This window comes from Perca fluviatilis, chromosome 16 (assembly GCF_010015445.1).
Source record: "Perca fluviatilis chromosome 16, GENO_Pfluv_1.0, whole genome shotgun sequence".
Taxonomy (NCBI): domain Eukaryota; kingdom Metazoa; phylum Chordata; class Actinopteri; order Perciformes; family Percidae; genus Perca; species Perca fluviatilis.
In genome coordinates, this window is record NC_053127.1 from 32,304,810 (window position 1) to 32,332,067 (window position 27,258).

Consider the following 27,258-nt stretch of genomic DNA (forward strand, 5'->3'; position numbering starts at 1 on the left):
CAGTGAAAAGAAGAACAAGAAGAACAAGAAGTCCTGGAAGTGATGGCATGGCCCCCCCAGAGCCCTGATCTCAGCCTACCAGCCGAGTTCCTTCAAAACCTTTTGTGCAAGTGTACCTAGAAGATGCTGTCTTGAAGGCAAATATTGATTTGATTTAGATTCTCTTCTGTTCATTCACTGCATTTTGATAATTGATGAAAATAAACTTTGAACACTTCCATTTTTGAAAGCATTCTTAGTTTACAGCATTTTTTCATAACTGCCTAAAACTTTTGCACAGTACTGTGTAGATAGATAGATAGATAGATAGATAGATAGATGGATGGATGGATGGATGGATGGATGGATGGATAGATAGATCGATTTTTTTTTTTTAGGGGTGGGAATCCCAGGGTACCTCGAGATACGATACATGATATATGGCTCACAATACAGATAATAACAGATACATACACACACACATATATATATATATATATATATATATATATATATATATATATATATATATACACACATACATACATAGGTGTTATGTTTTTTGTTGAGGTTTTCTCATGACAATGAGTGGTGTGTGAGCTTACAGGATTTTAGCACTATATATGATAAATGTTCAAATCAGAAATTGTTAGGCTAATGTTAAAATTATTGAAATATTATAATGAATATTAATTTAAGGCTAATAATTTCTCCATAGGGCTGTTTTTTTTCCAACGCACTGTTAATTCAGCAAGTAACTTGATAACTTGGCTTTTGCCTTGTTTAAGTGCTCTCTCTGCAGCTGCTGTCTGTTCTCGTCAAAGATAGTTTGTGTGGGAGGATGCTCCACTCTGGAACACCACAATTGGGAGTGCTTCTGTAGTCCCATCAAATCCGACAGAGAGAAATGTCTGCTCTTTATCTTTCAAGAGATGCATTCTCCAGTTAATCTTTCTTTCATATAATACAGTGTATCAGTCATTTTAGTTTTAGTATATATAACATAATATATTTGAACTAGGACCTTGAGCATTTGGATCAAGTAGCTCGTAAAAACAGTATCAGATTGAGTAGCTACAGCTTAATTCCAGTGCGTCAAGTACATATTTAAGCAACATTTAAGTACATAAAAGGGGGGACCACTAAGGTCTATATAAAAGAGACTTCAGATACAGTATTAGGGGACCACTAAGGCCTATATAAAAGAGACTTCAGATACAGTATTAGGGGACCACTAAGGTCTATATAAAAGAGACTTCAGATACAGTATTAGGGGACCACTAAGGTCTATATAAAAGAGACTTCAGATACAGTATTAGGGGACCAGTAAGGTCTATATAAAAGAGACTTCAGATACAGTATTAGGGGACCACTAAGGTCTATATAAAAGAGACTTCAGATACAGTATTAGGGGACCACTAAGGTCTATATAAAAGAGACTTCAGATACAGTATTAGGGGACCACTAAGGTCTATATAAAAGAGACTTCAGATACAGTATTAGGGGACCAGTAAGGTCTATATAAAAGAGACTTCAGATACAGTATTAGGGGACCACTAAGGTCTATATAAAAGAGACTTCAGATACAGTATTAGGGGACCACTAAGGTCTATATAAAAGAGACTTCAGATACAGTATTAGGGGACCACTAAGGTCTATATAAAAGCATCCAAAAAGCAACATGTCATAGGACCTTTAAAGGAATCGAAAAAAACAAGATCTTATTATTACACTTTTTATCACAGTTATGGATGCAACCAACAAATATTTGGTTGGTTCAAACCCCAAATATTGGTCCAAAACCCAAATATATTGAGTTTATAGTGATATGAAACATAGAGCATGCAGCAAATCGTATCATTTGAGGGGCTTGAACCAGCAAATACTTGGGAGTTTTTGCTTCACTAAATTGACCAAAATTCTTGACCAAAACACTTATTTACACTTATTTTCTTCTGGGCATGAATGTCAAATTTTCTAACAGTGGTCAGCTGGGCGGAGCTACTGTCCAGTGACCCACAGGGTCAAAGGTTAGGTTCCCATAACAACTCCAAAGTATCCCTGGCTGATTAGCGCTCACTGTTTGTGGTGTCTCACTGGCCTCATGGTGGCAGTGTCATTACTCGGAAGCTTGACAAAGGTGACCCTGAGCAAAACATTGCACCCCCCTACATGCTCTGTCACTGACATTGTCTCTGGAGAGAGGAGCACCAGACAAACACCTGAGTATAAAATAAGTAACCCACTCATGGGACTCTAACACAGAAACAATTATTCTTGCCTTCTCTTGATAGCTCAAGCATTCATCGAGACACTTAATCAGACAGCATATGATGATGCTAGTTGCTGTGGTAACAGACGGACCAGGTACACCCCCCCCCACCCCACACACACACACACACACACACACACACACACACACACACACACACACACACATGGTCACTGCACATTAGCTAAGTTTCATCAGTGTTGCTCTTGTTCTGTTTGACTTCGCCTTGCCTCTTCTCTCCCTCTCAGAAGTGTTTAACGGCCTCAGGCTTCCTCCTCTGCCTCTTTTCTCTTTCGGTCTTCATGTTTATCACTCCTTCTGCTGTCCTGTAGTGTCTTCTTGCCACTTCAGACATGAGCCACGGCACTCCTATCAGTTGTAATAGTCAGACAGTCAGTGGTGTACAGTGCACAGCTGACAGGGTCAACTTCGGTCAGAGATGTGCCAAAAAGGGAATTACTTTTTTTATGTTGTCTCTGATGAGACAAAAATGAGACAGTAGTTTGTCGGTCTATGACTTAAAGTCTGAGTATTTAGAGACATGAAACCAAGAAGCTTTGTCAGTGTCTTAAATAATGAAGTAATGGAAGTTGTATTATATTTAGACATTCCAAAATGCTAAATCTACTGTACTTTTGGGCTTGTGGAGTCAACAAATCAAAAACTGCAGGATCACATTATGAGTCCAGGTGTGAAACATGATCCCACTACAAGGCTTCACAAATTGGATGTACTGTATATCTTACTGTAATCAGTGTGTCCTCCCTGATGCTTTTGTTGAATAGGAGATGTGTTTAAGTGAGGGGATAAATCAGACATTCTCTATTCAATTTGTGGCGTTTTTAGTGTTTCAGTTTTTCACTAAGAAGAAAAAGACAAAGCTAGATGTCAGTGTAGGAGTGGGTGGGAGGTCAGTATGAGAACCAACTTAAAGTGTACTGTACCAATACAACTGAAAGGTAGCTTGGTTTAAAAACAGTAGTATAACATGGTATGTGTTGTGAAACTGCCCACTGAGAAAATATGGTTGCACCCTGTTAGTTTATAAAAAAACTTGCTGATCGGTGATCTGAATATTGTATCCAGGTAGCCAACATTTAAGTTATTTATTATCAAATGCACAACAATTACAGAAGCAGTCATTGTCAATGAAAATCTTGTGCCTCAGGCTCCCTGCAAAAATGCTCATTAAATGAAGTTAAAAAAAAAACCAGAATGAGAATCTAAGACATGATATAGTGCAAGTTAAAATATAGGGATACAATATCAAATAACTCAAACGTGAAAGAAAGTAAGCCTAAGACAAGGAGGTTGGCCTGGTGAAATGCTCTGTGAAACAGCAGTGAAGCGGAGTCAGGGTCAGGGCGACCGGGGCTCTGGGGAGTCCCTGCCGCTTTACTGTTGGCTGATGTCATCCACATGCAGCTCGACAGGAGAAAACCCCCCACCTCTGCTTGGCTGGCTGGTAGAAGCAGTTAATTCAGGATGTCCAGTCTTCCATGGCAGTGGGTGGTGTGTTCTGCACCGTGACAGATGTGTGTATACAGAATCCAATGGTCTGTGGCTGTGGAAGTCATGGTGGGGTCACCAAAGCATTGTGCATCAAAGATATGCTTCTAAATGTTTTGGTCAGGTCCATATCAAATATCAAACTAATTCCAGGTGAAGAATAAGACGGATTTAAGAGGAAGATTAAATAAAAAAATGTCTGTATAAATAAAGCTGCCCAGCCTTTAGTTACAGTCAGATTTTGCTTGGTGAGATTGACAAATTATACAGCGTCTTATCACATATTTTATTGTCACTAACCTCTGTCGCTGTTTTGCACTCAGTGCAGCCAAGCAACTGCTGCTTGTATTATTTCACAGTGCTGTTCCATTAACATGAATTATAATAAGAAATATTTCCTGAATGAGAAATCCGTTCCACCCCACTCTCTCAAACTGGCTGGTCATTGGGAACTTTGACAAATACGGGCCCTAGTCCACCGTAGTTGACTGAGCATATACATGCCCATTTTCTGACCATAGATTTAAGAAGATGAATGAGCCTTAAGAGCTCAATTGGAAGTGAAGCGTGTCTGAAATAGAGCTGAAAGGAACTTTTTTCAGGCTTACCTTTTTATGGGGTTTTAATGTGATCTATGAGATGTCATCTACAGTAGATGAGTCCACCCAAGCTTTACATCCTCACACCCCAGTTTCTGTCAATACAGTGCTGGCAGGCTGTAGATATTATACAGTCACAGTGAACCAGCTGGTGCTTACAACTGCAGTGTACATCCTTCAGTACTGTACTACCTGTGAGTCTGTGAATACCTACCTGGCCATTAATAGCGCAAGTGTGTTGAATGTTTAACGAGTGTTCTAGCGCCATGTTTAAGTGTGGCTTATATTTTTAGGAATTGCCGTGACAGAATCTTTAAGGTTCAGGGCCCTGCTACATACTCATGCTGCATGAAGCTCCAGCAGTCCTGCTATTTATAGATCCTCATTTGCAACCCACCTCTCACTATCATTGTCAAACATCAGTGGTTGTCAGTGATTACTCTCAGCACTTTAGCTGTCAGCCCTGTTGGCATTGAGGAAGTAAGCAATGCATATAGATTCCGGGTGTGATGCATATAGATTGTGGGTGAGAGTGCTATACCACTCTGATGAATTTCTTCTACAAATTGACACCTATGCTCCATTCCTGTGAACTTATATCGCCCTCACTCTCTTTTCGGAGCGTGTGAGAGGAGAAAAGGATGAGCAGGAAGAGAGGATGTGTTTGTAAGAATGATGTAATTATTGTGCAAGCCATTTGCTTGAATGAAAGGAATACCACCAGTTATTGAATGCAATGAGCATGGAATGGTTTTTGCATTCTATCTAATTTCCAGCAGGGAGCGACTCCACTGGTTGCAAAAAGAAGTCTGTTTCTATAGAAGTCTATGAGAAAATGACCCTACAATTTATTACTTCAGTAAAAATTTGCATAATGAGTTTATAGTCTCAATTGCTAGTTTAGCATTAGCTGGTAACTTAAGCGAAAGTTTGCCGATTTCTGTGTACTGCCGTACATGCAGATGAAGGACTCGCTTCAGAAGGGTTGCGGAAGCGGTTAGCTTAGCGCAGCGCCATTGCAACCGTAAACAACACTGGCTTGGCCGTGTCATCCTTCCCCAGCTCCACCTTCTCGTTCAAAGATCGTTGTGTCCGGTTAAAAAAAAAAAACGGCCAAATTGCCAAACTCAAGGCTTCAAAACGACAGTCCACAAACAAGTGGGTGACGTCACTGATGCTACGTCCACTATTTCTACACTATGATTTTAGCAAATATTCTTCTTCTATTTTTTTTATTTAAGTTATTGCTGTTGCGAGACGTGCAGTTTTTACCCACCAAGTAGTTTAGAAATTGAATTTATGGAGGGGAGAAGAGGATCATTGTAACTAAGTATCCCAGTTTCTGGCTTCTTGGGGCATTACTCTCTCCTTTTATTCTCCTTCTAAAACGATTTGCTCGCTCTCCCTCACTGTGCAGGCCCCAATCCAGCATGAGGTGATTCCAAGGAAGCAAGGTTCATATCTCTCAGGGTTAGTCTTCAACAGCTCCCCCTAAAATAGCTTCAGCACATCCTCCTCCTTGCCATCCCTGTATTCTGCAGCAGAAGTCTGCAGTGCCACCATGCTGCACAACAGCCTTTCTCTCTATCTTACCTCTTTGATGGTGGCTTTCTTTCTCTTTCTTTCCCCCATCTTTACCGCTATCTCTACTACTTTACCTTTTGCCCTCTTTTTCTCTCTTGTGAGCTTTTTGGACAAACACACACATGCAAACAAAGCACAGGTTGAGGTCATTGAGGAAAAAGGGATACAAATGTCTTTATGCCCCCTCCTTGTCATGGTCTAAAAACAGATTTTGATTTGACAACTGGCCACTGCTTATCCCATGTACTGTCGGATTAACAAGCACAGTGTCCAAACCCCCAAGACAAAATGATGACCCTCCAAATCTATCAGGTTAACACACCTACTTTTCTGTAATATAAGATTTTACATACAGCTTTCATTAGAACTTATTTCAGACTACAATGAACACAGTTAGTCTAAGATATTACAGAATAATAATTAGCCCTTTATTCTTTATGATGCATTGTGCTGGCCTCACTTGCACTTGTTTCATATTTTGGTTGCCTGTTGTGAGTGACTGTGGTGACATGCTAACACGTGTCCAATGCTCTTTTGTGTTTTGTATTGACAAAGAATTTGTTGCATAAATAGATGCACCTGGAAATATGGTTTATTGCAATTTCCCTTGTTATGTTACAGGATGTTAGTATCCTCATTTTGTTATGAAGGCTGTATTAGTTAAGTGGGTGACAAAAACAGGGTACAATATACAAATACAAATAGGTTATGTACTCATAAAACGATGGATTGGAAAGTTTGTAAGTACTTTATTTATTTTAAATAACACTTGCCTCCTGGCTTCTGCTCTCTGCTGTTGCTGCTGCTGCTACCAGCAATTAGACGAGTGCTTAGGGCCGTCTACAAATTACAACACCGAAAAGACATACAACAAAAATATTTATTAATTTAATGATTAAATGAGGTACTATCTTCAAACTTACCTCAATTATAACTTGTCTCCTGGTAGTTGTACTAAAGCACTATAAAAAATAAGTTAAATTAATAAATATTTTTGGGCAAATTTTAGGCAAATTGGCACCATTTAGAGTATGCTGAATTAGTTATTAGAAGTTCTTGCTTTTGATATATCCACAGATTTACAGACAACTAATATGAGATTACTTTGATACCCAAGGCAAGTTTAAAAACACGATGATTCTCAGGCAAGTTTTGGAGTTATAATTAATATTTTTGCTAACTGACATGGCATATTCATATTCATCTGTTTTGGATATTTCAGGGAGGACATACAGCATACAACAGACACAGTGAGCTGTGAGATAAAGAGCTGCAGGATAGCGTACTGTGCTTACTGTGGTTGGTTCAAACGAACACACCTCCAACAGGTCAGCAATGCCTTTTAACTTGCTGTGCTGTGGAAAACACTCCATGCCAGCAGGGCTTGAATAGTGGTTGGTCACAGCTCAGCTCAGCATGAATATTCCCAGCACTATTAAAATATGAACAAAGGGAATACTACCATCTGCCAATCTAACATAGTAATGTGGCCTCCTACAGTGATACAGAGAGATGCCTATTGTGATAGCTGTAACAGCAACAGAAACATCTTTGGTTGATATTTGATTCTGTAGACACCCAACCAACACTATGCCAGTTCCTGCAGTGAGGCACAGTTAGCACTAACATTTTATGTCACATATGCCACTGCTCAGAGTAGGTCAATGGTGTCCTGACCCCATAATGGTCATCACTGCCATGGTAGATTTATGAATCGCATCTCATTACCTGCAGAGTTTGCATGACAGGATGTAGTTAAGGAGGACTTATGATCACAGTCAACCTGCACACAGTACAGTATTAGCAAGCATGGCAAACTCCCAGATCAGGTTGTCTTGCATTTCGCTCAACTAGGACAGTCATACCACATATAGCTCTGAATGCAATACTTTGGGAAAGCTGGCTATCACTTATTGGGAGTCAAAGTGCCCTTGAATGCACCACAGAGTAGAGTTATAAAAATAGTACCTGCTCCCTACTGCAGTTCACATGACAACAATTATGTAACTCTGGCAAATGGTAAAGGTGAATGGTTAAAAATATTGTTTAGTGTATGCGGTTTGTAGTTGCACTAAAATATGAAAACCCACCACCATTGAAAAAGGAAAAGTTTTAAATTACATTTAAAAATAATCTAATAATATTAGATATGAAGATATCTGATTGATGATGATGAAATACTCTGCGTCCCTTAGCAATTGCAGATCATCCAAAAACAAGATGGAAATCCCAACACATTTGCTGTTTTTTTTAAATATTAAATGAATCAATAGAAAAAAATGTTGCTAAGAAGTTGCATGGTTGGAGTGCCTTTACTGTCACCATCTCTGTGGCATGGAATTAGCACTATGGTCTGGTTTATGGTTGAAGATGGAATGACATGTTGGCAATTGAGAGGCTACAGGATTACACATGTAAGCAGATCAGCTTCAGTCCTAAGGTGATTAGATTGAGAATATCAAAACAGGAATTATGACTGAACAAAATCGGTATTAAATCACTGACAATGATATCAACATGTGTGTGCACTGAATGGGATAGGTTAAATGGGGGTGGGGTAGTTAGAAAACACAGCTTAAGTATATTTGGTAGGAAGACATGCCAACTGTCTTGCATGATCATCCCTCTTCATAATCTAGAAGGCTTCTAAGCTAAAGAGGATTTTGAAAAATGGTTTTACAAAATGCAGCATGCCTGGCACAACACTAGATGCACACTTGATTGAAGTGCAAAAGCCCTGACAGCCAAGGTGGAAAACTTTTTCTGCAGTTTATGGGTATTTAGATGTTTATACATATTCATTTCACAACCTTCGCTATAGGCCTACTGTGTGTATTTAATTTTAGCAAAAAATTGAGTTCTGATTAAAAAATGGTGACATTTGGAATTCAAACGCAGACAAAAAACTGTTCTAAGAACTCATGTCCGTGAAGAAGGACAAGAACAAGTTCTCCTGTTTATTATTCTGCGGCTGCAGAAAATGTCAGACCTGCTGCTCCATTTGTGACACGATTTTTCAGACGGATGTGGATTCAAACATAAAGGCTTTCATCAGCTGCTTGTGAGTGTGTGTTTTGCATATGCTCTGTTGGTGTACGTGCACTTGCAGCACCAGGGGTAAAAGTCATTCATGTTTGTTACTCAGCTCTTCTTCCCATTCAGTTATGTGACAAGCACTCCTTTGCTACCTGACTTTCATCGTCTTATTTCTGTTCTGTCACATCTAAGGTTGTGACCCTGAGACTTGCAGCCGACCAGATAGCAAAGGCAAAGCCAGGCAAATGTTTACACACATGCATTATTGCGTAGTCTCTTGGTAAACAGTTTGACTGGTCGGTCTCCTGCTATTATGTACACCTGGCTTCCAAAGGAGGAATTCTGCAACCATGTAAGAACCATGTAAGAACTTCAAAGACTTCAATGTCAAATGCACTGGGAAGGATTCTTTTAACATGTAAATATCAACACTGGTGTTCTCTGGTGCTCCTTAGTACTATACAGAAGACCTTCCCTTTACATGTGACTCTGAATGCAACAGGTATCTGTTCCATCTGCATTCTCTAACTGGAGTGATGATGTCACTGCCAAGCCACAATTACACACAGCAGATCCGCTGGTTACATTTTGTGCAACCAGCATCAGGACAGGAGAGATGGCGCCAGTGCTGGTATGTGTAACAAATACATATTTTGTTAACACATTGTTTACACATATGATTACAGCCAGATTTAGCTACCAGTGCAGTTTTGTCTTCATTTGTGGAATATTGCCCAGTGATTAGGAAGCATTGCTCACTCACTGTGCAGTAAGGTTGCAGTGAGCAATCACTGCTTACTGCTCAACAAGAAAAAAACAGGGAGCGCAAGATAGTACCAAAGGGTTTTGAACTTATAACAAGACTGGGCCATCAAAGCAGATGTATAATTTGTAAAAATTTGCCCACTGAACCAAATAATTAGCTTAGTTACTAAATACAGCTGACCTCCGCCACAAAAACGTGTCTTCCGTCATGTAGACGTCCTGGGATTGTACAACATACAGACTGGACTGTGTTTGTGTTTGCTTTCCACAAAGTGTAATTGGGCAGTCTTCCTCATGCTTTGGTCAAAGCTCTGCCTTTTTGCTGTGAGTCCCACCTGCACACTCTTGGTACCATACACCAGGGAGAAATCTGCATCATCATACACAGAGCAACATAAAATAACTTATTTACCCGATTAAGTATTGGTTTCATTTTTACAGCCAGTATACTATAATATCATAGATTTAGAAAAACCTATTTAGTGAATATTGTCCATGGGCTCCGTTAATGTTGGGTAAGCTGAGATCTGCAATGACTGACCAAACATGTATACTCCAAAGGCATCTATGTACTCCAAACTACATTGTTTTAACTAGAGTTATCATTGTCTGATGGATATGGTTGGTTGCTGCTAACAGTATGCAACAGTTTATAATTGATCAAAAGAAGAAGTCTGCAGAAAGAACTCTGTCCTTGTTCTATCTATCTGGGCTTGATCCTTTTTGAAGCATTTTAACATGTCCTTGTGTCTTCTTCTGCTCCCTATCCTCTGACTCTTCAGCCCCCCCCACGTTCACGGATACGCCACCTCAGTATGTAGAGGCCAAGGAGGGGGGTAGCATCACTTTGACCTGCACAGCCTTCGGCAACCCCAAACCCTCGGTCAGCTGGCTGCGGGAAGGCAGCCTCATGGTCAGCAGTGCCAAGTACAAGGTATATGACTGTATAATGTCTTTATGTCTCATCTGAATATTGATCGTGACGCTCCTCTCAGGTTGTGTTCAGACTGACACCAGTGCTGTGTGTAAATAAGCAGCTTTCTTATTCATTTTAATGAGACAAATTGGAATTCTGCATCTGGATGGAATTCATTCATACATCTTGTAACAACTTGTTGCATGATTGGTTCACTTAGAATGACAATTTTATCATTAATGGCCAAATTCACTGAACATTCTTCCTGACCACTCTTCTAGGCTTCCTTCCTTACCTCTTTATTATTGTTTAATTCTTGATCTGCTGAGTCAAGTCATGTAAGTCTTATTTATATAGCCCAATTTAAAAAAAAATCACAAATCTGTACAGCATGCAACACCCTCTGTTCTTACCCTTACCCTTAGACCCTCAATTCGGATAATGAAAAACGCTTTAACAGGGAAAAAATAAAAGGAGGGATGTCTCTTTCAGGACGGACAGAAATGCATTAAACGTGTGTAGAGAATAGACCAAAATAGCAAAATTACAATATGGGAAATATAAAGCTTGTAAACATGTATAAATAAAATGGATACAGGTGGAGGAAAGACAACACAAACACACAAGAGGCAAAACTCAAGCACACCATTCACACAGAGGGAGTGAGAGAGACGAGGACATCATGCACACGAGGGAGAGAAAGACAAGAGGAGAGGCTGAATCTCCTGGAGAATTTGTGAATCTATTAGTGAGTATGTTCCTTGTGGGATTTACTGTAAGTGTAGCATCTCAGATGGAGAATAAGTTGTCACTGCAGCTGGGATCTTTGAGTCTCAGTCATCTTTACACTTAATACGGCAGTTTGCCTTTAGTTTAATGATGAGAGAAGTGTATGCTGTACAGTATCTACCATCAAGTGCTGCATGTAAGAATGGAAATGACCCCCACACACACACACACACACACACACACACACACACACACACACACGCAAACATTAGATCAATTATTTAAACTTTGTTCATGGAAGAGTTCTATATCTAAAGTAGCGGTCTGCAGCTTTCTCCGAGTCACTAGACTATGCTGTTTACTTCTATAGGCTGGTGAGCAACTGTGAAACCTGTAGATCTGCTAACATGAAGATGTGCTCTACACTGACTGACTCATCAATCTGAATGACCATTTAGTGTTAATCGAAAGGCTGCACTAGGGCTGGGCGATATGGAGAAAATCAAAGATCACGATATTTTTTACCAAATACCTCGATATCGATATTGTAGGGTTGACAACAATATTTACACATGATAAATAATCATCAGTAATGTGAATACAATGACTAAGTGGATAAAAGCAAATAATAGACGGCTAGAACAGTCTGGTAAGTTCAGAAATTACAATATCCAGATATCCAAAATAAGGGGCGATATCTAGTCTCATATCACGATATGGATATGATATCGATATATTGCCCAGCTCTAGGCTGCACTCATCTCTTTCAGCAAACAAACTTCTTGTTTTCTGAAAAAACTGTCCCATGTAAAGTGGAAGATGTTGCATCATGCTGTCAGGTGTGGTGGACTGAAAAATGAAGTTAAAGGGAGGAGAAGGAAAGTGCTTTGAGTCAGTTTTGACTTCAGCTGTGTTTATTTGATATGACGTGCTTACCATAAAAAAAGAACTACAACTACATTATACTACACTTTTTCATGTCTGTCTTAAAACAATAATATAATGTAAAATCACTGGAGTTCCTTTTTAAAGCTCCATTGTGTAATTTTTTGAGTTGATTCTTAGCAAAAAACCCTTTGATCTTTCACAAACATGTGCTCATTCATGTGTAATTACTTCCACCAACTAATCAAAGTATTCTCGTAGGCGTAGAATCTGCCATTCAGAATCATTCAGAATACTGGCGGCAGCCATGTTGCGCCTCCATCTTTAAAATACATTAGCCAAAGAGGGACATACCTCCGCCTTTCGTGCTTTTACACTCAGTGGCACCGTGACGAATGCCAGGGAGGGGGAGAAGATAACGGCGTCGCCAAGGGAGTTAAAAAGAGAATTAAAACGACAACGCGACAGGCAAAGCAACAAGACCAAAGTTAATATTGGAGTGGCTTTTCCAAGATGGAAAGAGCTCATAAGTAGCAAGGATTTTAAAAAGGCATGCCGAAGTTGCCTGCTTTTTTCTCAAAAGGTAATTCTGCCTATTTGTGGAAATTCAAAGTTCTATAGATGCTTGGCTAACTATAGCATGGTTGTGCATAACGCTGTGCATAACGACGTCTAGGATACTTTTCCTCACGTCAAGGATGAAAAAGGATGTCTACCTTGTAACATAAATGTAATCATGTGTTGTGATTTTCCTGGCAGACAACTCACGTCATGTGCATTTGTAACACAGACTAGGTACAGCTAGATCAGCTGCGTGTAAACATGGAGATACTAAGAGCTAATTTCGGTTTCATTGACATTGTTCATACTGCTCAGAGAAATATATTAAAAACACAAACCTCTGTTGCTTCTCTCCTACGGTGTAAACATTGCCTTACACTATTAGTCTTGTACAATATACAGAAGGACGATAGCACTGTTACTTTACTAACATTAGCTTGCATATGTTTCGGATCCTGATAGCTGATGTTAGCAATGAAATGGTACCAAAATAACATCAAACTATTATTACACTGGAAGGAACACTCACGGACGAAGTCATACTTCTTGGAATAATACGGCCACCTCTTCACAAACACCAATTTCCAGTTTGAAACAAGTTCAACGTTTCCATGCCTCTAGGCTCGGCCCTGAAGGCGACATTGTGTCATAAAACTCCCCTCTCCTGGGTGTAGTAAGTACTGGAGAGGTTCTTGTATCGGTAGTCTTCCACAACTCACTTTCCAGCTATACTCCCCATTTACCTTCTCCAATACCAGTAGCATGCGTTTTAAACTGCCTACGAATGCACCAGACAGAGCTCCAAGTGACATCACATTTAATTTCATTCTCAGCCAAAAAGCAAATGAAGAAGCAATATAATTATTTCTGGGATTGTAATAGTAGTTGGATCCCTGCTATAATGAGCTACAGCAGGTTATTAGTCTATTGTGAAAATCAAACTATTGTTATTTCCAGATGGAAGCAGTTTTAGATTTTACTAGAGACCTCTAAATGTTTTTAGAATTCCCTAATCAATGCTCAAGTTTGATGAAATTCATAGATTACTTCCTGCCCCTTAAATCAAAAAATTATTAATTACCTCCGCCGAGGAGATTATGTTTGTTTCATGTCTGTTGGTTTGTCAGAACATTTTTCATTATCTCCATGACTTCCAAAACTCGCGTGAAGGCAGAAGGGCATGCCCTCTCTTTCACACGCAGTGCTCCGTGTGAGAATAGAAACAAAGTCACGTGACTGGGCTGAGGGCAAAATAAATGAACACAAGATTGGATGATATGGCGAGTTAATTTGATTTAACTTTACTAGTGATGGGCTTATCATAATGATGCAGCCACAACAGCAACAAAAAAGAAAAAAAAATGAAAGAAAAGTTTATGCAAACGGGCTGTTGCTCAGGGAACAATAGCCCGTACCTGTGCACGTCCATGCGTTTACATTTCCTTCAATTCAATAAAGACTGAAAGTAGCCATGTTTCCATCCACACGTTTTTAATGCGAATTAAGTAATATTGAATGTAAAAATGACTTAAAGAAACTTTCGATTGAATTTCATGAATATCGACGCAAATTTTATACGTTCGATTGGTAAATACGTTCGATCGGTAAACGGCTTATGCGATAAACGCAGATGGAAACGTTTGCCGAATAAATAATGAATTTTGATTACGTTTTAGGCCATTTTATGGTTGCAACCCGCCATAAAACAAAGAAGAAGAAGTTTTAGGTAATTTACGCTTTCTTTGCAGACGTAGCGAGTGTCAACAAAGACAAAGTGGAAAAATCTAAGTGGACGAACGAGGAGACGAGAGACTTTTTAAATGTAATTTACGAGCCAAATATAACGGCTATTTTATATAGTTGTCGTCTGGCATTTACATGCATCTGTATCATCATAGCAATGTTCATAGCTTCAATAGCAACATGAAGAAAAAAAATCTACATGTTAAGACAAGATTTGGAGAAATGCATTCATGTCTTCATCTCCAGCAGGATGGATTATTGTAAAAGACCATTAGACAACTTCAGCACATTGAGAACACTGCTGCCAAAGTTCAAACCGGTACCAGTACCATTGAGCATATTCCTCCTGTCCTTAAATCTTCCCACTGGCTTCTGGTTAGTTATAGAACCGATTTTGAAAGTGCTGCTGCAGGTTTATAAATCACCTCGCAACCTCAGGCCAACGTGCAGTTCTGCCTAGAGAATATAAATACAGCAGTTCCCTCAGATGATTTAGAAGCAATGAGCTGGTAGTAACGAGCTGCTTTTAGCTACCATTCAGCACACAGATGGAACCCACTTCATGATCTTCTTATGTAAATGCACAACTTTTTGTGCCTGTGGTGATTGGTTTCTCTACTGCACTTTCTTTTATCAAATTTGGGACATCATAATACTGGACTGTAACAGCACTATTTCTAGTCTATTGTGTGTGTGTGTGTGTGTGTGTGTGTGTGTGTGTGTGTGTGTGTGTATGTGTGTGTGTGTGTGTTTATATATATATATATATTTATTTATTAGAGCTGGGCAATATATTGATATTATATCGATATCGTGATATGAGACTAGATATCGTCTTAGATTTTGGATATCGTAATATGGTAATATGACATAAGTGTTGTCTTTTCCTGGTTTTAAAGGCTGCATTACAGTAAAGTGATGTCATTTTCTGAACTTACCAGACTGTTGTAACTGTTCTACCTACTTAGTCATTATATCCCAGTACTGATGATTATTTATCAAAAATCTCATTGTGTAAATATTTTGTGAAAGCACCATTTGTCAACACTACAATATCGTTGCAGTATCGATATCGAGGTGTTTGGTCAAAAATATCGTGATATTTGATTTTCTCCATATCGCCCAGCCCTAATATATATACACACGAAAGGAAAATGATTATATATATATATATATATATATAAAATCAATGTGTGTGTGGTTTGACTAATGTGTCATTTTAATATTAATATTTTTCTGTACAAAAATAACAACTATAAATAACAAATCTGCTTAAGGTTTTCCAACAAGCACACAACAAACCAGTGTGTGTTATATGTGTAAACGCATGTGGCCCTTTGTCACTGACGGCCCACCTTAAAAGTAGACATATAATAGTTAAAATGTTTGTGTGTGTTCAGGTGTCTGATGGGAGTTTAACAGTGCTATCCATCACCCGGGAGGATCGTGGGGCCTACACGTGTCGAGCCTTCAGCCCCCAGGGAGAGGTCATTCACACCACACGGCTGCTAGTACAAGGTAGGTACTTCGTCCTCAGGCAGCATGGAATATAACTGACAACAACTTTGATTGAATTCTTCTGATGGACATTTTTTTAGATGTAGCTCCACTTTGCACTCAGGAAATTGTTTTTCTTTGCTTTAACTTTACTGTTGACACGGAGTCTGTGGTAGTTGCCACAGTTCAATATACAGTCATGTACATACACATTATAGATAAAGTACAGCAACTCTTTTGGAGGTTGGGAATGTGATACTAAGGAGTAGTGCTTTGAGAGATACATTCATTCAGTTTTACTTTAATTTGATGTGATACATTGTTTTTGTTCTTTCTTTATTCCTATGACCATATTTTTATAATTTTTCTTACCTGACAGTATCTTTTATTAGTATTCAAAAATGGAGCAACAAGCTGAAAACCAGTTGCTTTTTAGAGGTGAATTTGTGTACCGTACTTGTCCTTGCATTTCTAAAGCCAGCTACAGAAGCCTTCCAGTGAGAACAGTAGCTACTAGCAGTAATAACGCAAAGCTGTGCCACACAGTTAGCTCGTCTAACAAGTAACGTTAGCATGTACATACAGCAGTACTGTATACAGGCAAAACTTTTCTCTCTGAAAAATGACCAGTAACAAGATGATGCATTTTCCAAAGCTAACACTGCAACTCTAACAGCTGTAACCAAATCATACACTGAAACTAAGCACACATCCCTCTGACCCTAATTTATGATAGAGCCTGATAAACTATCTTTGCAAAACTTTCCACCACCTTATTTAAATCCAGATAACAGGATGCTGATATAGATGTATGCCCTCTGAGCTAACAGGGAGGTTTCCCTCTTGGGATATTGAACTTTTTGTGTATTGCTTTTCGATTTGTGCAGTTTATGGCACTAAAATCTCTCATGTTGATCTTCTCATAAGCTCTTAGTTATCCTGGGTTGCATTGAAAATTATGCCATTGCTCGGAAACCCGTCTAAAGCACGTACACCACTTTTTGCGGTGTAACTGCAGATTGATGTTTGGGCATGCCTCAGTAACGCCCAATCTCATAAACTCCTCTCATCACCTTTAAAATGCAGCCAAAAGACTAATGAGCAGTAAGGACAGCACAGAGTGGCTTCGCTAAGAGAAACTCTTCTGGATGTGCAGCGTTGCAAGTCACATCCACAACACTCCAAATGTAATATACTGTACAGAATAACAGTCTAGTCTAGTCTAGTTTTGAGATGAGTTTACATTTACATGTAAATTATGACCAGCTGACTAACACACCAACACTAACAATAAAGTAAACAGCTTTAAGTGAAACTGTAACATTTTCTCTTAGATTGAAATGTGTTAAAGCTAAATGTATCTCTTCCCTGCTGGTGTAAAACCGTCACAACCTTTTGTGATATCAGCTAGCTGATCCATCAAGGGTACTATCACACCCATGTGGACACAGCAGGCTGAGGAGAATTGAAATAGTTAATGATAGTATGTTTAGGGGTGGGACTGCTCTACGCTGAAATTAGTTTGGGGACATCTAACTGCTGCATTTTACAACAGGAACATTTAAGACTAAATGGAGCTCAGCAATTGCATTCATACATTTGCACAGTTTATTATTTATAGAGGCCTACAGAGAAAGAATCAGAGAATGAGAGAGCTTTTTGCCTGCAGCTCTAAATGAAACATCAGCTTCTGTAACTATGACAATCTGTTTGTATCAATCCACGCTTTACCACAAAATCAAGACACATTTAGCAAAAAAATCATTTATTGTCTAGAATGTGCCACATCATGCACACATCAGTGCTGAAACTCAATTTATTTTTCTCTCCAGAAATTGAAAGTAAACACAGTATCAAACGTGTCTGTGCACCAACCATAGATTTGATACGCCTCACCGAACAGGATAAATGATAAAGCAGCAAACATGGCATTCCAGGTCATCTCATTTAAAGATGGCTGCCCCAGATGAACACAGATGAGTGGTCACGACCTCATCTGAACTGAGGAAATTGGGGCTACATCTCTAACTGAAACATTTTCACTGAGTTTTCAGCAGATTGACTTCTGTCATTCTTGTGGAAATTTAACAAAGTAGCAAAGACATGCTCACTTCATAATGAATGCCAGTTAGATACCAGAAAAAGGACTGGACTATGAGACCTAAAGCTAGCTGAAAGCCATATAATGCACTGCTAAACCAGAGAATTTCTCTGAATGATACTTCCTCTGGTTTCTTCACTGTGATGTTTGAGCTTCACCAATGCACAGCATTTTCATATGTCCTAAACATCTCTGGAGGGGATCTTTAAGTTTTAACAATGTCCGCCAGCCAGTCAGTCAGTCCACCACTTTGGTCCAGTGTGAGATTTTGAATAGACATTCGTGTTCCCCAGAGGACGATTCCTTTGGTGATCACCACATTGGTGATCCTGATTTTCCATTTAGTGTCACAAGCCCTTTAAAGTTTACCCTCATCCTGTGAACTATCTCAACATCAATCAGATGGATTGACACCAAATTGTGTACAGACATGTACATGTAATTTATTGTCATTCTTTATGCTACACGAGAAAACCGTTGTTTTTATGGTGCAGTGTGGAGGATGACTTGAGGATTCTTACAGCTGAGGAAAGAAGCTGCTCTGTAGTCTGGTGATATACCCAAGTTTAATATGGTATCATATGAGCTTGCATTTATCAAGTGAACGCTAAATAAAGAAAAGTTTCTGTGGTTTATATGTTGGTTGTCAGTTGCTGTCATTCGTCAGAGAACGTGTTCACAGAGATCCCATGTTTCCTTTAGCGACTGAGTCCAAAGCCATGGCTGAGGCCAGAGCACTTGTTTGACCCGTCCTGTATAATTTACGGGACAGACGGATTAATAGAGGCCCTCCTGGAAAGCCACTGAGCAGCAGATCAGCTAAGACTACAGCGCCAACAAATCTCCAGCACTCAGCTGGTTCCAAATAGGGCAGGATAGCACGCGCACACACACGCCTGGCAGTCGTCCTAATTGGAGGAGGAAATGCTGCTTACATTTGTTGGAACTATGCTGTAAAGCATTGGTTCCCAAACCAGTGTTCGGCGATGTGACATAGGGGGTACGTCTTAAAAAAACATCATGTAAGGGTGGGGGGGTACATAGCTGCAGGTTGAAAGTCTGAAGGGGTACAGGACTGTAACAAGTTTGGGAAACACTGCTGTAAAGGATAAAGCGCACTCTCCAAGAGAACTCTGCAATTGCTATAGATTATGGTAAAAAAAAAACTATCAGAAAGTGGATGTTATGAAAGATTTGAATCCCTTGATGAATAGTAAATTAGCTCATACTGTATAGCAAAGTACGATACCACAGTGAAGCATGTCATTGAATGTACTTTGTATTCATACAATATTAAATATTTCATCAAACAAGTGATCACTCATATTGCTGGAATTTTGTATTTTTTATAATGTCTGCGTCCTTCCTTTAACCTAACAATTTAACAACACCTACTTTATAACCATATGTTACTGTCATGTCCCCATTGACACCCCCCTCCTCCCCCTTTCCCTCTTTCACTTTATTGATCTAATTTTTGTAAAAAAATAAACTGACTGCATCCTCAGCTGGTTAAACTGCTGACTCCTCAGCCTTGAACTCGGAGCGCACCGCAGCCATGTCTTTATTGCATCAATCTCTTCATCGCTAATTATCTCTGGACTGGTGGCGCTACTCCTCCTACCTTTTAACCCTTGCCAATAGTCTTGAGCACACGCTTTAAAATCTCTCCATACTTAGTTTCAACCCTCAGTTGCCTCTTCGTACTCTTCCAGCCAGTTGAGGAGCTGAGAGAAAGATCTCTTTGATACTGGCTCCCTCTCCAGCAGAGTCTCGCTGAGATTTAGTTGGGCCATCTACCTGTCCATCTCTTCATCCTTCCTTGGCTTTACATGTATCTGTCTAAATTCTGTATTACAGTTGGACTTTTAAGCTTATGCCACTGTTCCTGTTATGTAGAAATTATTTATATATTTAGTTTGAAAGAATAAAATCCACACATCAGAAAGCCTGCAGAACTGACATGTTCAAATGAGATCGTAACAGCTCAGTCTTAAGCAGTACTTATGTGTAGTATAATCTATTTTGGGTGGTATTGCCACATACGCTCACACACTAAAGGGGTGCTTTTCTATAAATCCTACCACCTAGTGTGTGGTAAGTAGCTGAATGTAGATAATGGTAGAATGGGCTGCTTTTAGCATGGTTATGGATGTAGGTATGTTCACAGATAAGAAATAACTGCAAATCATGTATCATGGTATGTAAATATATCCATGCGTGCAAGGAGGATGATCCATCTGGCACAGCAAGGATCACTCAATAAATTCTCATAATCCTTTACTGAGTGCAAAATAAGTATGTCATATGGCTCTGGGGTCTGTTAACAGAACCAGAGTGGCTGTACCGGTGTTAATCCCCGTGTGTCTTCACAGTATGTGTACATGGCCATAAATACCCCACATGACCCTTGCCCAGTCTGTTAACTAATTCCTGTGTTGTGTCTGTAGTGGGTATGAAGTGGTTGAGTGGGCGCTTCCCACTGAGAGTGGTCAATATGTGAGTATCACACTGGCCCCTCTTCTCCATGTGGACCGTGCAGTCATTTAGATTGAGGTATAGCTTCACACAGATTAGCAGACAGGAAAATGATCCTGTATGTGCTGTATATGTCTTGTGTTGGTTTTAGGGCTGTCCTTGATTAAAGAAATTCTTACAGCGGAAACACACTGCATGCAAAAGCGCTGCAAATAGCCGGCTGTTCAAGCCAGCCACGCATTTCCCCGCACTGGTCACAAAGCAATCCTTTTTTTTTTTTTTTTTTTTTTTTTTTTTTTTTTTTTTTTTTTTTCTCTTTTTTTTTTTTTTTTTTTTTTTTTTCTCTCTCTCTCTCTCCCAAAAACCGAAAGTGTGTGTGTGTCACTCTGTCTGTCTCTCTCCTTGTGCCGGATCGCGTGTCTCGCTGTAGACGCAGCTGAGAAGTCAAGACAGCCAAATTCACCATAAACCTGGGTGTTTTTATTTTGAAATTAGTTTTTATTTAGTAAAGTATCTGGCTGCCCTGTGGCCTTCCTGTATGTGGCCTTCCTGTATGTGATTAACTGTCTGGCTTGACACATTCGCTCGTGGAAACTATAGAAGGGACGCCGAAAAGATTGCTGCAGTGTGCCGGCCGGTGTGGCCTGAAAGATTATATGGGCGCCGAAATTAAAATAGCTCTGCTTCACGGCGCTTTAGCATGCGGTGTGCTTCAGGCGTTAGTCGACTAACACAATATGATTTTGTCGACTAATCGATTAGTTAATTTAATCGACAGATCTGTAAAACTGAGTTTCTCTTACAAAGAATCATGCAAAAGCACCACTTTAAATCGTGTGTTTACCAGAGGTGTGCTCATGAGTTTCTTGGAATAAAGTCATTCAGCATGAAAAAAGCATAAAAGATGACTAAAGAAATCAACCAAAGGAAAAGTTGACTAAGACCAAAACAGCCGATTAGTTGACTAACAGTCTAAGAGGGGGCAGCCTAGTTTTTTTTTTTTTTTTTTACATAATTCTGGTTTAAGAACAAACTGTTGACATGTTGCACTTGAACTTGATCCGCTGACTATAGATCAAATATTTGATTTCTTCCTACGTTTGAATAGTAGTTTGAATTTTGAATGTAAAGTGACAGCCCTAGTAATTATTTTTCCAATATCAGGTTCCAATCCTGCAAAAATGGATTGTCTGCTAAGCAAACTATTATAATTGATTTATTTGATACAAATTCGTCTTTAATCAATTTTGTGGGGGGGTTTTTTAGTGTATGTGTCTTTCCCCCACCACCTCCCCCACCAGGCCCTCCGTTCATTGTTTCGCCACCAGAGAACATCACAGTGAACATCTCACAGGACGCCTTCTTCACCTGCCAGGCGGAGGCCTACCCTCGCAACCTGACCTACACCTGGTTCTGGGAGGAGGACAACGTCTTCTTCAAGAAGTAAAGTTATGATCGGTTTCATTATGGTCTGCCATATCACCTCACAGGGTTTCCCGCAGAAAATGTGTTAGTTAAGATGGTAGGGTGGCGATTGCCGTCAGACCGGGGGTGGGGGGAGAGACTGACAACCTCAGCCTATCAGTGTGCAATAGGGCATAGTGACCACAGTGGTGCCTGCCTGTAACAGAGGAAGTGTAATGTTAACCCATACCATGACGGCTTTCACCTCGCCGTTATATACGCTGTCTGCATGGAGTTTTGAAAAGTGTAAACACACTTGCAACCGCTTTACCGGCATTGCCGTGACTCACTGACTTTAACAAAATCGACGTTTCGCTCCGTCTGCACCACAGCTCTGTGGGTGTGTGTCAGCAGTCGGAGCTCCGCTCTCTGTCAAGATACAGAGACGTCGGATATGCTCGCGCTTATGCGCTCTCGGGTACCGAAATATGGCACAGTTTCATTTAAAGTGAATCCGTCCTCGGTAGTACCGACATCATTTGTTCCGTACCCAACCCTAGTAATGAGTGGCACAGAACGTGAAGTAACATGGCATTTTATTTTGTTTGAGTTTTAACTTCCAGTCCAGTGGGGCAAGTAAATTTCTCTTCCACTTGCCCTACAAAAAAATCCACTTCTCCCAGACAAGCGGACAAGCCTTAATGTCGAGCCCTGTCACATATTTAAAGACTGTAAAAACTGATTATTTTCCAATTCATGGCACGTTTTTTTTATTTTTAATGTTTTCTGCAGAGAAGGGAGACTAGCATTGGTCACGGTTTGGAATGAAAGGGAGAAAACAGGACAGAGTAACATGGCGGATATCTTTCATATCATTTGTTTTATTTGTATTTTTTTATTTTTTTTAACGATGTAGTTAAGGCGGCAGGCGTGTCATGCTTAGGCGGCCGCCTAAGCTGCAAAGGGCTGCGGGAAACCCTGACCTCACCTGTCTGTATCGACTGTTCACCAGCCACTGTCAAGAGTCCTGTGTTGTTTCTGTGCTGGATATTTACGAGAGAGTAATGATATATTTTAATGAAATAAAAAAACAACAGGTAAAATGGCTTATCTAATTGCTTTAAAATTGTAGTAGCTGCAGTGTAACTAAAAGTCATTTTTACATGACAACAATGTTAAAACAATACCCTTGTCTTCATAAATGTTATATTGCATGACTTCATTATGTATATTTTCATGAATAATTTCTAGGAGTCATTGTATGTTACATTCTGTTTCAACTTGGTGATTGGGTTTTGAGAATAACATCACATGCTATTTTATGTATCCTATAATTAGCCAGGAAGGTCCCATTGAGATATGAGATCTCTTCTCACATAAATGTTTTTGAGAGTCCACTCAAGACAGCATGGAGCAAAGCCCCTTTCAGACATTCACTCATTCATGTAAATGGTGATTTAACATGTGGGTCTCATGTCTAAACTGGTGCACAGTCACTTTTATTTCAAAAGCATGGCAGCAATCTTACCAGGTCAAACAGTACCATTTCTGTAACACTTTAAACATGGCAAAAATCTAAATGAAATGTGGTCAGATTAATGTAAAAGTTGCATCACATGGTTAAGTTTGCATGGAATAAATGCATGTCTTCTTCGTCTAATTAAATACTGTTAGAACTTAATTATCATCTCCTTTGCTCAAAAACAGTCACATCAGTTTTATTAACTTTTAATGAGCAGATTTGAAGTTTTACGATTCTTCTCATGTCAGATAAAAAATGTTTTACCCTCATGGGTGAGAGGTTACAAAATACTTAAACAACCACAGTAATAATCGGACCAGCACCCCCTCCTTTAAATTTCATATATTCCAACTGCATAGATGAATAAATTAATATCCAGCAAAACCTAGCTTAGCAAACAGTAATTGTGGTCTGTCGCACTGCAGCTGAATTCTCTAATAAATGATGAAGGTGGTAAAAACATTTATTAAAAGAGATTCACAAAATAAGTTTTTAAAATCCATCAGTGAATGCAGCCTGTGAGAGAACGGAAAACACTCTTCTTCCTTTATATCATGAGACATTTCAACTCATTGCTGATTTCTGGCAGTGATCCTTCTTCCTCTCACACAACAGGTGTTGTAATGCCGTGTCTCCACTGAATGGTACGGCTCTGCTCGACTCGGCTCACTTTTTTGGTACCAGTACTTTTCTCTTTTTGTTTTCCACAGAGGATAGTACCCCATCAGTGTAGGTGAGATTGTCAGACGATCTTCATAGCCACAATGCTTGAAACTGCTGTGTCATTTGCTGAATCCTTGTATTGGCATCCAAACAGAGGAATGTCTTTACTTAATTGGACGTGTAGTGTACGCCGTAATTTTGCGGGCTGGCAATTTTTTAAATGTGGGTCAAGTGAATAAAAAATTGCCGTTGCTATTGACGATAACTTGGCTATATTAAAATGGCAGGTTTGTGCAGAATGTTGCGTGTTGCGCTACTGACGTCTCTCTGACCAATCAGTGGTCCGCAGTGTTTTAACTCCACCTTCTAGTATCTGCTCAGCTCGCTTGGAACCTCGACCGAAGAAAGTTCCAGGTGCAGTACTATTTGAACCAAAACGGAGATAGTCGAGTAGAATCGTGTTGAGCTGTACCATGCAGTGGAAAACTGGCAATTCTACACCCTGTTGGTCTGGAGGCTGCTGTATCACATCTCAGCTCTGAAGTATTATCAGGGTCATCTGGGCTTTCATCGCATTTTATCACATCTAAGTCCAGTTCCAGTTAAATCATCAAATCTGAACCCTTTTAAATTATTTACCATCTCTTTTTACGTAGTTTGTTTGGTATGAAATGATGCCATCTCTTAGTTAAAAGGCTTTCGCTACATATTTAGTCACTGCTAGACAATATGCTGAGCGAGTTCAGTTTGATGAGTTTTTAGACAGAAAGACATACATCTCTTGAAGATCCATGTTATCAGCTTTAAACTAAAAGAAATTTTATAATGGAAAGAAAGCGAAATCACTAATTTTGTATGATGGATCTCTAGAAATGTCAGTCAGTCGGCACATCTCCCTCCATTGCCCCAAGCGATGACATTTCCACTGTTGATCCTTGGAAGCTGTTCTGACAGAGACAGAAATGCACTTGTCCATTCTGCTTCCCCATAAAGTGCCCTACAGCCACCAAAGCTTGAAGTTAAGTTAGGTTTATGATGCACATTCACAATGCATCAAATTACATCAACGTCCGCTTCAATGCACGGTTTTTAAAGGAGAAGGAGTCAAACCCAGCTCTCATGCATCAGGCTATATAGTCAAACAAAGAGGGAGAGTTTCTCTTTTTACTGGTATGGCCATTTCATGCTGCTTAATATTATATTTCATTTATTATTAAATTATGAAAAAGAAATAGGAAATAGTCTTTACAATATACTGTAAGTTAATTTCAATAACAGGATGTCTGCCCTTTTGAAAAATGTAAAATAAGGACATGATGGAAAAATTTGCACTGATGTTTATTTTCCAGAGTTGATATACTGTATAGTGAAAAGGTTTAAAACATTACACAAAATCTCTCACTTGAGTGATGAATTTATGTCCTCAACGAAAAGCTATTTAAGGACATATTTGTTGTGTGAAATAAAAGATCACTAAAAGATACAATATGTAACATTTCTGCATTAAAATGCCTAAAAACGACCATACCTATGTTATATATTTTTATGAGTTGTGTTCTTACACTGTCCCAAATGTTTCCACCAAATGTCAAACTCAGAGAAATCGGTTATTTTATTTTCAGACACGGGACATTTCCTTTAGTCACCCGTCAGTAGCGTCATAACCTCTCACCCTCTAGTTACTCGTAACTTCCGTCAAAACACGGCACCCAGATGATATGTTCAGGAGTAATCGTAAATCATACAGTGTCACAGAAAAAAATACTTGTAACAGTAATACTGCTTTTTTTTGCCATGCAGCATCATTTTGTAATTGATTACATGCCACGTTTCAACACAGTAGTACAGATACATATCAATATCGATCCAGCTTAACGTTACTACAATGTGCTGGTTGACAAGTAGCTAACGTTAATGCTAAAGCTTGGTGGATAACATTATAGGGTTACAACATCGTTCAACATGCTCATAACATTTTTAGTATGATTGTTTTGACCATGGTCTAACCCACGAATGAGTTCACCAGTAACGTTAACGTTAGCTGTATAGATAGACGATTAATCTAATGCTAATTTAGCCAGCTAACTAGCAAACCCCGGTCTGTCTGCCTCACTCCCCCGGCGCAGAGAGACTCCGTTGGGATGATAGCTGACAACTGCCCCGGGACATATAACTAGCTAGTTACCTTTAGCCCCCAGTCAGCTAGAAGCCAGCCTTTCATTACAGCAATCCCCCGGCCAGCACTTAACTCCAGTGCCTGGTGCTTACGACGCTAACGGCAGTTTAATGAAGCGTCGGGAAACGGACCATTTCAGACCCAGCACCGAGTCATAATAGCGGCCATTCCCCCAGCAATCCCCACCCACACCCATCTCTCAGCCTTGTTGAGTAGCTAGCTAGGGTAACAACCATCCAAAAGGTGACATTGATATGTGAAATATTTTGTGTTTTAGCTGCTGGCTAATGTTAGCATGCTGGCTCACTAGCTCACTAACATAATTATGTTGGGGAAACTGCAGCTATTTTATTAGAATAACATGAATAAACGTTACTAAACGTAACGTGAATAACCTTGAATGGGTAAACTTGTCCGTGAACAGATGCATTCTAACCAGCGAAGGTATTTAACACTAAAAACTACAACTCCCATAATTCCACGCAACTTCCCAACGTCCTCAAAAGTCTGTGTTTACCATCTATTGTTTAGTTGAGAGACCCCTATAGTGGCAGAAAGTTACATATTGTACGTTTAAAATGAAGAACTGTATCAAAGCCGGTCTACGGAAAGCCGTTCCACTCCCTATTCAGCCCCATTGTACCGAATTTGGTTGCAGTTCCACCAGAGTTCCACTGGGGGTGATCGCGGTCCAGTGCAAAATGAATGGGATGCCCCCTATATGGAACTCTGGTGAAACTGCAACCAGTTCAGAAGCCGGAAGTAACGAGGGAGTGGAACTTCTTCCTGTATTAGAAATTCTTTGACTGTATATTTTTATGAAAAAAGGGAGACATTAA

The 27,258-nt window shown here is 39.6% G+C and overlaps 1 protein-coding gene across 5 annotated transcripts in view; it reads left to right on the forward strand.

The window, feature by feature from the left end:
- Positions 1-27,258, forward strand: part of igsf9bb (immunoglobulin superfamily, member 9Bb) — a 147,149-nt gene that overhangs the window by 57,882 nt on the left and 62,009 nt on the right. For all 5 annotated transcript variants that reach the window (XM_039777471.1, XM_039777466.1, XM_039777469.1 and 2 more), the window contains 3 exons: positions 10,527-10,678; positions 15,979-16,096; positions 21,956-22,097. In XM_039777471.1, coding sequence (XP_039633405.1) covers positions 10,527-10,678; positions 15,979-16,096; positions 21,956-22,097 — 412 coding nt within the window. The remainder of the gene's footprint in view (positions 1-10,526; positions 10,679-15,978; positions 16,097-21,955; positions 22,098-27,258) is intronic.